Raw genomic sequence first — 13,556 nt, 5'->3', positions numbered from 1 at the left:
GTTCCGGCGATCACCGCGCATTGCATGCCGGGTAGTTTCTTTTTTTTTTTTTTTTTTTTTTTTTTTTTTTTTTAAATTCAATAACTTTATTGAGACATTTGTTCATACATATAAACGAAAGATCATTATCTTTATTTAATGTTTTATTCTCTTTATTTAATGTTTTATTTTCTTTATTTAATGTTTTATTATCTTTACATTCTCTTTATTAAATCTTTTATTCTCTTTATTTAATTTTTCATTATCTTCATTTAATGTTTTATTTTCTTTATCTAATGTTTTATTCTCTTTATTATAGCTAGCATAGCTAGAGGAGGTTGAGCCGTCCGGGAGCTAGAGGAGCCGTCCCGGTAGAATCCCGGTGACCGGAGCACCCGGATGGAAATAGGTTCGATCACCGCGCATTGCATGCCGGGTATATATATATATATTTTTTTTAATTCAATAACTTTATTGAGACATTTGTTCATACATATAAAACACATTCTCTCGCAGCTGCTCTATTCCCATGTTCTACTGCGTGACTGACAGCCTTGAGTGTTCAGTCCGCATCGTCAGCGTGTCTCTTGACAGGAGCCATGTTGGTCCTTATACACACACACTGTAATATTATGGTGAAGCACAGTATGTATTACTCCGCGACGCTCCTGACTACGGTGGCCGTGATGCTGCTGCGGTGCGGCTTTGTAGTTTACTAAGTCTACTAAAACATGTTGACAGAGCGCCGTGTACCACACAAAACCGCTTCGAGGTCAGTAAGCACAACCAGAATTAATCCATATATAAAGCGCTCCGGATTATAAAGCGCACTGTCGTTTTTTGAGAAAATTAAAGGCTTTTAAGTGCGCCTTATAGTGCGGAAAATACGGTAGTTTTTTTCCGCTTGACTGCAGCATACATATATATATATATATAGAGGGTAGGTTGCAGGATTCAGCGGGCTCTGGCATAGATCTTAAAGGGGTACGGTGTGCGTGTGGCTCCAATGATCCCCTCTGTACTCAGATCGACTCCATCCAGTGTGGTAAAATACAATTTCTGAAACAAACTGACAAAAAACAGAAACAGCTCCATTCTTGCCAGACCTTCTCCCAGACATGCACGTTTTCCTGGAAAAAGGAAGCAGAAATGGAAGAGAATGGAGACAAGTGCATGGAAAATATTTCCTTCTATACTCTTATTATTTAGCTAAATGTAAGAGTTGAGTAAAGGCGAGGCGCTACAGGCCAAAACAATGTTGTTGTTTTTTACACACTGTTGTTGTCAGTTGTTAGATTTTGGGCTATTTTGCTTCCATAACAAGTCTTCTTTTAGACTATGGAAAAAACATCCAAAATACAATGTTTATTTTAATACTACTACTACTACTACTACTTTTTCTATTTATATCTGTAGATTTAGCCTAAATTCCCCACACATTAGCATTAGATAATGCCTCATTTTAATATTCAAACATAACATTTCAGAAAACTAATACAAAAAATAATAAGTACCATACTACATAATTGTCTCAATATAAGTAATAAACAGGGAAAGTTTCATGATGATTTATATTAGTTCAATTTTTATTTTTCACCTGTATTGTCTTCAAAATGTAATTTTACAAAACGTATCTTTAAAGGCCGTTTACTCTAAATTAGTTTTTTCCTCAGACTTTGGGGCAGAAATCTCCACTTCAGTAGCTCTTGAGTACACAAAACATTACACTTTTATTCCTGTCTATATTCTAAAGGTTTTTACAAAGTATAAATCAGAGCCTGATTTATACAACATGTTATTACTAAAAACATGGAAACAAGATTTCTATTAATGAACTGTCTTTAAAAGGATAATGCCTCTTTTACATATTCAAACACATTTTTAGAAAACTACAAGTGATATCTTGTAGTATAACATTTTTACACTATTCATCTGCAGTGTCTCTCCTACAGTTATCAGTGAAAGTTACCTGCAGAGAAAGGTAAAAATGCATCCCTCCTCACAAACTTCCCCTCAGCATCCAGGAAGTGTTCGGGGTTAAAGGTGACAGGAGTTTCCCATTCAGTCTTGTCAAACAGCACAGAGGTCAGGTTGGGCATCACAGAAGTTCCCTGCACACACAAAGAGACAATAATATATTGAATATTGTGTATACAAAAGGCAAAGATGAGACAAATGTATAGTACAGCTACAACTTGTTGCGGGTTGATAAGGTGTGCTAAAAGTAGAGTCAACAAGGTCACAAGGTCTCTGCTGAAACGATGTCACAGGAACGTTCTGTTTTTAGATAATATGGGTATGTAAGCTCAATAAATTACCAGTTATTTGTCATGTAAGATGTTTATATCAAGTTCTCTCATTCATTTAAGGGGTTGATTTTATTTTTTGTATATTCGCAAAGTTTTATTTGGCATTTAAAAAATATATATAAGATAGAATAACCAGTTATGTTGCAGTTTACATCCATAATGTCACCACGCCATCAATTTATCCTGTTAGACATTTTTGTGAAAGGGTCAGAATTAATTAAATATATATTTTTTGGTAATGGCCACGTATTTTTGAGGTCACAGTGACCTTTGGCCACCAAATTGTAATCAGATCCTCTTTGAGTCCAAGTGGATGTTTGAGCCAAATTTTTTTTTTTTTAATTCCAGGCGAATATGAGATATCTCGTTCAAAAGAATGGACGGGATGGACCGACAACCCAAAATTAATAAAATAAAAAACAACAAAAAAAACACATTTACAACCCTTAACCACCCGCCCAGAGAAGTATATTATTTTCTGCTTCTTTATACAGTTCAGTACCTTCTTGAGCCAATCTTCTTAAATACTAGGACTATTTCTTCGTAAGATACACAACAAATGTATTTTGGCATTTTTTGCTCTTTTTCTTCTTTAATTAAACTGCACAAAATTATATATTGTTTTCTAATAAATGCATCATGCAGTTGTTTCACAACCTTTTATCCTTGAAGCCCCTCTACTTGAATCTAAGAATCTTAAATCCTCAATTTGAATACAGTGAATCAACATAATACATGAATTAGTTTGTTTTTATTAAATAAACTTTCTTTAATGACTTTTATCAACATAAATTAAGTGATGGCATCTTGATTGATTTTACTTTTGGACTTCACAAAGCTCTCCAGCAACTCACAGGATCACACAAGTCTGAAAAAAACCCAACGCAGGAATCTTATTCTACTCATAGTATAATACGAATACTTATCTTAATCTGACACACTGTTCACATATACCAGGTTTAAACTGAAGTGGACTACTATTTTTGACAGAGGACTTATATATCTTCTAAGAGTCTTATAAACAGACTTTTGTATAAATGATCCAGTAAGTGCTTTATTATGATTTTTAGTTTTAAATGTGCAAATCTAATTTTGACAACCTCAGAGCGGACAAATCCCGGGGCACCCCCTGTGACCATTGGCATCTCCCTGAGGAGAGCCGGACCTCAGATTGGGAACCCCTGATATAATGGACTCCCTGCTATAAGTAGATGCACCTTTGGTATAAAATAACCACCCAGCATTGTGTCCTTGGCGGCCATTCTGAGTCCATTTAGAGGAACAATGTTTCCCATCCTCTGGATCTCGTGGATGACGGCGTCTGTGTAGGGCAGGTTGGGTCTGTCTGCCATTGTGGGCTGGCGGATTTGTCCGATCACTCTGTTTATCTCTGCCTGGACTTTATCTAGAAGGGTGAAATAAAAAGATTGATCAATTAATGTCAATCATATTCTTTCCCCAGTATCTTTTAATCAACCTCTTCTTGTGCTGCTCTTATCTGAACACCCACCCTGGATATGAGGGCTCCTGATGAGGTAGATGAGGCCCCACTGCAGGGTCTTAGAAGTGGTTTCGCTTCCAGCCAAGAACAGATCCAGACAACACAGAACTAGGTTGCCATCATCGAAACCCAACTCGCTGTTTCTGTTGTGCTGTTGAGCAAGGCGAAGGGGACAGACATACGGTAAGTCAGTGTTCCTTATCTCATACATATAGATTAGCTCAGGCAACATTGTAGACGCTATACTTTCTCCTCTATCAGGAAGGTGTCGATGTAATCTCGTGGGTTGCCAGGGTCCAGATCCAACTTGTGCCTCTCCACCTCTTCCCTGATGGAGGCCTCCAAAGATTTGGAGCTGCTGAAGATGCCATTGTGAGGCCCCGGCAGGTGTTTCATCAGCGCTGGGAACGCATCATAGAGCTGTTTGGAGAAGAAACAGGATTCAGCGTTTTTTGTTTATATCCATTGGCGAGTAAAGATCTCAACTTCACAATATTTTCTGACTGAAACTTTCAATTGACAGAATGACACATTTGACTTGCATTCAAGACAAATGTATCTACTGATATTTAGATAAAATCAAGTGTTTCGACACGTTAGTTCTGATCCATGTTAATAGCATTAGCCATGTGAGGTTGCTAGTTGTGTCTCAGCTACTTTGTCTCTTACTAAAGCCCATATGGAGCCCTCCAAATAGGCCATCTCAGTCAGATTCTTCAGCATGCTCTGGAAGTTGTGGTCGCTGTAGTCAAACCGTCTCCCAAACACTATCTGGCAGATGATGTTGGCCACAGCGTTGTTTAAGAGAGGCACCGGGTCAAATGGCTCACCTGAGCAGAATAAAAATCTGAGTGTATTTTTGCTTTTCATTCTGTTACATTATTTGTCTCTTTTCTGTTTGGTTTCTTTTTATTTACCAACCTTTCTCCTTCTCCATCGCCTCCTGCAGATGAAGACTCTCCTCACAGATGCTCTGCTCCATGGAGCTCTTGGCCAGACCAAATGTTCGTAACGTGGCCATGGCAAAACGCCGCTGTCTCCTCCACACTTTCCCATTACTGAAGAAAAGACCCGCTGAGACAGAGAGAGGAACCACCTTACATTACCTAGGAATGGATCAGGAGGTAGGTGGACCTCTTTAATACTGATGTGCTGTATGTTTTTATGTGACTCACCGGAGTTCCCTGAATAAATTCTGGTCACCATCGGGCTGTAAGGCCGGTCCACAAAGTTGTCGGCCTGTGTCACTATGGCTTCTCTCACCATCTTCCACCCAGACACAAACACTGTTTTGTGTCTGCCCAGACGAATGCAGAACACATTCCCATAAACATCAGCTAGCTGTGGATGCAGGAGCAGAGAATAGGTGGCCTGTTGTCTAGCATGTGACTCTGATAAGATGCATAATTCAAGACGATAGTTAATGTCGCGCTGACAAACTATCAGCAGACCTTTACCTTTTTTTTTTTTACCATAAATGTATAAATATTCGGTCGAAGCAGATTCTCGTATTATTATTTTTTAATCGCACTTTATTTGAGGATCCATCTTGACTACATGCTAAAGTAGGGGAGTGAATAGAGTAAATAGGAATCTCCCTTCCACCTTCAACGGTAGCTCAAGTTTTCACAAAAACACATATGCATACAATGAAAACATGATTCTGTCACCTTACCTTGGTTAAGTAAATGTGAGGCTGTTTGGATTCAATGTTGAATATGTTTCCCAAAAGAGGGAGAGCTGGTGGACCCGGTGGAAAATTGGGTGGATCCTTTTTGTTCAGAAAATACACCACCATGAGAAAGGCAAAAATAAAAAGCAGCATTCCTCTCAGATCAAGCCACAGAAACAAATCACACAGCCACATTGTGAGGCAGAGAAGACGAGCAAGGGACTGATGAAGTTCACTCCATCATCAATTCCTAGTCAGAGATGGGCTGGTACTTTGCTGACTCACACCTTCTGCAGATATAATGACCTTTGTGTGTGTCAGAGAGCAAGGACACGCCTCCATTAACCAAATACAGAGTAAAAAGTTAAATAAAATAACCCAAACTTGCACAACTTTATTTGACAAAGAGTATTGTGTGACGTAACAAAGACAATATCTTTGGTTTTACTGCTTAAATTTTTATCCTTTTTGTTTGTTTTACAATCCATCGAGTCAGACAATGTTATAAGAGTAGAATGGTAAATAGACAATAGAAACAATAGACACAAGAAGAGATCCTTGTCCATTAACCAGTAAGATTCTTCATACTGCTTCCAAAACCCCTAACTGTGCTCATAGAAAAGTTCTCACCCATGTGGGCATTTCAGAAAATCACAGGCTGCAACTTCCAGGTCTGAAAAGTTAAACCAATGTGGAAGTGTCTTAAACTTGTTTTTATTCTCTAATGACAAGACATTGGTCAGGTGAAAGGACCTTTTTTTCCAGCTGATCTATGTTCTCAGGTCCTTTGGTGGGGTTTCTCCTCACATCTTGCATGCCAACCCGGTGTGACAAGCACCACTTACATTTTCAGTGGCTTGAAAAAAGGTCACCAGCTATGAAAGTATGTTATGTAGTAAAACAAGGTTAGTGATCAATTCCTTTAGATCATTTATTGATTGTTAACAAATGTGTTCAAATGGTTTTTGGATCGTTATATCAGCTTATTGTTAACTAATGGCTTATATATAACATAACGGATCAGCTTGATTGTCATTTTAAGGAACATTTTTATAAAAATCTTTATACATTTCATCATTAATAACTATTACGAAAGGACAACAGGTAATGTCTTATAAGCAGTGCCATTAATAGAAGAATATTTTATACAAAAATAACTGTATGACATAGAGTTAAATGTACAGGCGGAGTAAATAAACAAGTCCTCATTAATATTGAAGAGTAACCAAAGATTTCTCTCCTAAGGCATTTTGCTAAGATTTGTTTGTGACACATTATTTAGAAAAAGAAAGCAATTCAGTGAGATGTTACATAATTCAGCGAACCTTGGCGTAAACCTTGAAGGGAAGTGGTACGTGTGTAGCTCCAGTTACTCCTTCTGTACTCAACTCTACTCCATCAGGAACACAGAAAGAGAACTTCTGTACTCACTCATCTTATTTCCAAAGCCCTAAAAAGTGGTCAGAAGATCGTCATAGATAAGCATTGGCCAGATAAGTCATACATAGAGGCCCCAGTAATGAGTTCCCTCAAGGCCCTTGGAGGATCCATCTGCTTTGTGGTGCAGAAATTGTTGTTACCAGTAGGTCATCCATGAATACTCTGATGGGGGGCTGCTGGACACCTGATTTGGTCAAAGGGGCCTCTGCACTCCACCTCAGCTGACAACGCCAACAAGATCACTGAAATGAAATTGTGCATCCAGTGATAAAGCCCTTCTCCAGGCTACACCATACCAATGTTGCCTGGGGGCTAGGGAGCCCTCAGTACCCAGGTCTGCTGTCTTTTGAGGCCGGTTAAAACACTGTTGTGTGCTCACCCATCGCACTCAACCCATCGAGCTCATCACTGATGGAAACCACAAAGAGATCCCGAGCTCCCACCTTTTCTTCTCACCGCTACATCCTCTCATCCTGGGCTTCCCCTGGCTCAAGCGGCATAATCCTCACCTGGTCGGGTCTACCGGAGAGGTAATGGGGTGGAGGGCAAACTGTTTGACTAACTGTTTCCCATCTGCTTCCGCCCAGAATCCCCTCAGTTCCTCGGACTGCTCCTTCGTCTCCAACTACCTCAGGGACTCCTGAGGTTCTGCACCTACGCGATGTTCCCGCCTGCTATCTTGACTTAATGGAGGTTTCAATAAGGCCTGTGCCACCTCTTTGTAACCTCATCACCCCTTTGACTGTGCCATAGACCCTCTCAATTGAACAGCTCCCCCCCAGAGGGCGTCTAAACTCCCTATTGCCTCCGGAGAGATTGGCAATGCAGGAATACATTGACTCTTCCCATGCGGCCCTCTACCTCTTCAGCTGGAGCAGGGTTTTTCTTCGTGGAGATAAAGGACAAGTCTCTATGCCCTTGCATCAACTACCGAGGCCTTAACAACATCACTGTCAAGAACAAGTACCCCCTACCTCTTACTTCTTCTGCGTCTGAACTTTATCAAGTCTTTACCAAGTTGGACTTGAGAAATGCTTTTCCCTTGGTAAGGATAAGGGAGGGGGATGAGTGGAACACTGCCTTCATCACTCCCAGCGGTCACTACAATCACTTGGTCATGCCTTTTGGTCTCACCAATGCTCCTGGTGTTTTCAAGGCCCTGGTGAAGGACGTCCTCTGTGATCCGCTGAAAAAACCTGTTTGTTCACAAGCATGAAATCCTCATCTTCTCCCCGGATAGGGAGAAACATGTCCAGCATGTCTGGCAGGTTCTGCAACGTCTTCTGGATCACCAGCTCTTTGTCAAAGCCGAGAAGTGCGACTTTCATACTCCCGCTTTTGCGTTCCCTGGATTCATCCTTTCCCCAAACAGCATCTAGATGGAGCCTTCCAAGGTCATTGCTGTTGCCCATTGACCGACGCCTACTAGACGCAAGTTGTTCAACGGTTCCAAGGTTTTAATTTTTTTTATCACCGTTTCATCAAGAACCTTAGTGCTGTTGCCGAAAACCCATGTTACATTGGTGTGTCTCCTTTCTACACTGTCTCTGATAGGATCACACCGGAGCCCTCCTTGGAAAGCTACAATGGTGATGGAGCGGAGGCCATTTAAAGTGAGCGTCTAGACTGTAGCTTTCTAGAGATGTTCTAAAAATATTAATTGACTCTTCCATTAAATCCACCCATCAATCACAGCGTAGCTTTGGCAAGGCATGAAGAGGGTCCGACAATTAATCTCCAGGTGACGTGGTGGTTCACTTTTACACTGTGATCTGTAGGCTGTTGCTTCTATCTTTATCTTCTTAACCTGCTTTTGGTGTTGAACCAGTTTGACATCCTGGATATACGTATCCTTCAAACGCATATTGTAGACCCTCTTGTCTGTCTTTCTCTGAAGACGATTTTTTGTTTTTACAATAATTAGATAATGTTTATTCAGTGAGTGCAGTTAGTGAAAGTGTGGGCTCCGTGGTAACTCTGACGGCTTAATGGAGTACTATCAGGGGACGGGGCTTAACAAAAGTTCAATTCGAGTATTTTGCTGTCATATAAGACATCGTCGACCTCATCAGATGTGTTGAATTGGTTTGATTTCACTTCATTATAAACCAATCGCTTATACATGGCATAACTGATCAGTAGTGTGAAGACAACTTAACAAATACAGCTTGATTGTAAATTTAATGAACAAAAATGAACAAACATGTTTATGGAATTTTATTTCTCATTTTGTCATTAACAAAGAAAAAGAACAAAATGAAATGTTTTATAATCAGTGCCATCATTTTTTTAATGTAAAAATATACCTTAATCACATGTAATTAAATGTACAGGCAGAGAGAATAAAGGTCATCAGTAAATGAGAAAATTACACAACAGTGAAAGGTTGAGATGAGTCCAGTTTATTACACACTGTTGAATGTTTCAAATTATTCATTGAGATGTAACATAATTCAGCGAGCCTTGGCGTAGACCTTGTAGGGGTGTGGTACACGTGTAATTCCAGTTACTCCTTCTGTACTCAACTCTACTCCATCAGGAACACAGAAAGAGAACTTCTGTAGTAAACCGATCAAAAACAGGAACAGCTCCATCTTGGCCAGGCCTTCTCCGGGACACATACGTTTCCCTGAAGAGTCCACAAACACACACACAAGAAGGCGTAAGAGCTCAGGATAAAACTTGTATTCTGGTTCAGGTTATGCATAAGATTGAGGTGAGTGTGGTTTACCTGCAGAGAAAGGCAGGAAAGCTTCTCTCTTCACAAACTTTCCCTCAGCATCTAGGAAGTGTCCAGGGTTGAAGGTGTCTGGAGTTTCCCATTCAGATTTGTCAAACAGCACAGAGGTTAGGTTGGGCATCAAGGACGTACCCTAGAAAATCAACATCCATAGGTTAAAACTAAGCCATTAAACAACAACAAAACATTTTTCATTCTTCAGAATTCCTGTTAGGACTTCACATTGATAAATTCACCTTAGGTATCAAGTAATTGCCCAGCGTCGTATCTTTGGAAGCCATTCTTAGTCCATTGAGAGGAACAATGTTTCCCATCCTCTGGATCTCGTGGATGACAGCATCAGTGTAGGGCAGGTTGGGTCTGTCTGCCATACTGGGCTGTCGGGTCCGTCCGATCACTCTGTCTATTTCTACCTTGACTTTGTCTAGAAAAAGAAGAACATTTAAGAAATGAAGCTTGTATGAACAGAATGAATAAAAGTTCATGCACATTTTTTATAGTCCCATCAGCCTCGGCTGTACTTTGTGAATAGTGCTTATTAACAAAAACTGGCATTAGCATTTAGCTCAAAGCACCAATGTGCCTAAGTACAACCTCTAAACTGTAGAGCGTGGCAAGTTGCTTACCCTGGATATCGGGGTATTTTATCAGGAAAACCAAAGCCCACAGCAAAGTGGTGGAGGTTGTCTCCGATCCAGCCAGGAACAGATCCAGACTGCACAGAGCCAGATTGAACTCAGTGAAGCCCAGATCAGACTCTTTGTGCTATTCAGAAACAGAGAAGATGGAGTAGTGAGTGGCTTTTAGATGGATAGGATGGGTGACCCTTTGTTGAACACTGCAGGGGTTCACTTACATTCTCCATTTCAATGATGAAAGCGTCAATGTAGTCCCGGGGATCGCTGTGGTCCAGGTCTTTCTTGTGGCTCTTTACCTCCTGACTGATGAAGTCCAGAATGGCATGATAGTGGCTGAAGATTTTGTTGTGAGGACCTGGCAAGTGCTTCATCACTCCAGGGAATGACTCATAGAGCTACTCAGAAGAAGATAAGATAAGATAAGATAAGATAAGATAATCCTTTATTAGTCCCGCAGCGGGGAAATTTGCAGACTTACAACAGCGTAGAGTAAAGTGCACACAAGAGACATAGTAGAAGAAGACAAGCTAAGAATAAAAAATAAAGAAATAAAAATAAAATAAAACAAGTATTATAAATAAGCAATAAAAAAACAGTAGAAAAAAAAACAAAAAAAAACAACAACAATAACTGAAATATTATATTTACAGACAGAGAAAAAAACAACAACTATTTTAACTATTTTTAACTTTCCTAACTATTATTGCACGGTGTAGTGTATTGCACAGGTTATTATTGTCATGTGGTCTGCTGGGAGCAGAGCTGGTTGTGCAGCCTGACAGCAGCAGGAAGGAAGGACCTGCGGTACCTCTCCTTCACACACCGGGGGTGAAGCAGCCGGTGGCTGAAGGAGCTGCACAGAGCTGCCAGGGCGTCCTGCATGGGGTGGGAGGTATTGTTCATCAGGGATGATAGCTTGGCCATCACCCTCCTGTCTCCCACCACCTCCACCGTATCCAGTGGACACATTAGATCACCTTTTATCAAATCATACCTTTTGTGATTTTAACCACAGACTTCCTCCTCTAAACGGATATTACTGTCTTACCATACCCCATACAGAGCCCTGCAGCCTAAGAATTTCAGAGAGATACTTCAGCATGGTCTGGAAGTTGTGGTCGCTGTAGTCAAACCGTTTCCCCATCACCAGCTGGCAAATTATGTTTGACACAGCATTGTTGAAGAGGTCTGTTGGGTTGAAAGGTTCACCTGGAGGAGAGGAATCCACTGTTCAGACAAAGCTATACTACTGAAGAGCTGCTGATTATGAGCTTATTTTTTAAACCACCTTTCTCGTTCTCTATCTCTTCCTGCAGGTGTCGGATTTCCTCACAGACACTCTGCTCCATGGTTCTTTTGCCCAGGCCGAAGCTACGTAAAGTAGACAAGGCGAAGCGACGCTGTCTCTTCCATGTTTCACCGTTGCTCGTGAACAGACCCCCTAGACACAAGCAGAGGAAATGGGGTCAATGACTCAAGGTAAATAACTCCTTCACAATACGATAAAAGATAAAGAGAGATTTGCACACCTATTCCTCCTAAGTAAACCCTGTCGGCCATTGCATTGAATGGTCGATCCACAAAATTGTCGGCTTGTGTCACTATGGCTTCCTTCACCATCTTGTACCCAGACACAAACACCAACTTGTCACCACCGAGGCGAACACTGAACACATTCCCGTAGACGTCAGCCAGCTGTGGACAATGAATCATGAAACAAACTATTATGAACCAGAACACACTACTGCATCATATGAAATGTTTTAATTGTTCGAAAGCAAAGCCTACCAATGCACAATGAGGATCAAATTAATGTGTGTATATATATATATATATATAATATTAACAATTTGACCACCAGTTATCAGTATCTGCCATTAGTTTCTATAAAAAAAGAGAAATTTAATTCAGTTTTTCTAAACTCATGTGCCCGCATCAGAGTAACATTTAGGTGGCCATGGAGGTACTGCCAAATGGTTAGATTAAATAATTGTATTAATATTGGCAGGCAGTGATGGGTAGGAGTAAGCCGGATATTTATTTTGGTCATTACAGCTGACAGTGGCATTACACATATTTATAGCAAAGTGTATTTATTTCAATTTTTTTGTCAGGTCCTGCTATGTTTTTCTAAATAGCAACCAGAAGTGGGCCTTAAGTTACAAAGGGATGAGAACCACTGATATAAACACCTGCATATTTAGTGTGAACAATTTGGAGGTACATCCTCTAGATGAATTAGAAAAAATAGTCGAAATTGCTTCAGTTTTCTTTACTACATTGACAAAGTTATAAAACTTTTTATTGTCCACATGCCTTATCCTGATAGCAATAGCAAGTTTGTAAGAGGTATGTACTTAAATTCAATAAAATTAATCAAACAAACAAACTAATCAAGTTTTAATCTATTAGAATGTCTCAATAAAATTCACAGTTAAAAATGAACATATACATGTTTTTAACTTTACCTTTGTAAAATACATGTATGGATGTTTCTTGTCCACACTGAAGAAATTCCCGACAAGGGGAAGAGACAACGGTCCTGGAGGATAATTTGCAGGATTCCTGTTTTTGAGGAAGTCTGCTATTATGATAAAAATGAAAATAAACAGGAATAAAGCCTTGAGGTCAAAACCCAGCAAAAAATTATAAAGCCACATTGTTAAAGAGAGTTGAGCCAGCAGCAGGAGGAAAAGACTTCACGCTGCACTACGCACTGACATTATAGGACGGACCACTTAAAACAAGTCATTCATTCGGACTCTGCACACTAGTCCTTGTGACAGTGGACTTACATAACCAGATACAGAGCTTATCCTTGGTAAACAAGATCTCTTTCAAAGTACAAATGATTAAATGTTAAGAAATTATAATCAAGTCATTTGATGTCCTCGTATTATGATAGCCATAACTCATGAGCAACAATATCAGCTTGGCAATATGACAACGCACACATGCAACACCTTCATTGCGACCTTAGATTGGATGTTAATATTGTAAACAGAGTCAAACCCAAAATACAAAGTGCAAAGGAAATAAAATGTATTTAACAGATCCATTGTACAGTTGCATGCAAATAAGTCACTACCAGCCAGGAAGAGATCCTGACAACACAGAACCAGGTTGCCATAGTCAAATCCCAGTTAACTGTTTGTGTTGTGCTGTGAGGCACAAAAACATACATAAACATAGTCAGTTCAGAAGTGTGTTAATTTTTGGTTCTCATACATATTGATGGTCCAATTCTTTTTCCTTTATCAGGAAGGTGTCTGTATAA

General features: G+C 39.9%; 1 protein-coding gene across 1 annotated transcript; it reads right to left on the bottom strand.

The window, feature by feature from the left end:
• Positions 1-933: 933 nt before the first annotated feature.
• LOC129094767 (uncharacterized) lies at positions 934-12,939 on the bottom strand. The gene is made up of 18 exons (XM_054603027.1): positions 12,748-12,939; positions 11,809-11,974; positions 11,568-11,720; positions 11,328-11,488; positions 10,498-10,674; positions 10,268-10,406; positions 9,878-10,065; positions 9,633-9,774; positions 9,364-9,530; positions 5,465-5,683; positions 4,965-5,130; positions 4,711-4,863; positions 4,459-4,619; positions 4,036-4,209; positions 3,799-3,940; positions 3,506-3,693; positions 1,949-2,090; positions 934-1,109 (listed from the first exon to the last, which is right to left on the bottom strand). Exons 1-18 carry the CDS (start codon positions 12,937-12,939, stop codon positions 934-936), a joined length of 3,006 nt encoding a protein of 1,001 aa, XP_054459002.1.
• Positions 12,940-13,556: the final 617 nt, after the last annotated feature.

The sequence above is a fragment of the Anoplopoma fimbria genome, chromosome 8 (assembly GCF_027596085.1).
Source record: "Anoplopoma fimbria isolate UVic2021 breed Golden Eagle Sablefish chromosome 8, Afim_UVic_2022, whole genome shotgun sequence".
NCBI classification, from domain to species: domain Eukaryota; kingdom Metazoa; phylum Chordata; class Actinopteri; order Perciformes; family Anoplopomatidae; genus Anoplopoma; species Anoplopoma fimbria.
This window is presented reverse-complemented; position numbering and strand designations above follow the sequence as displayed.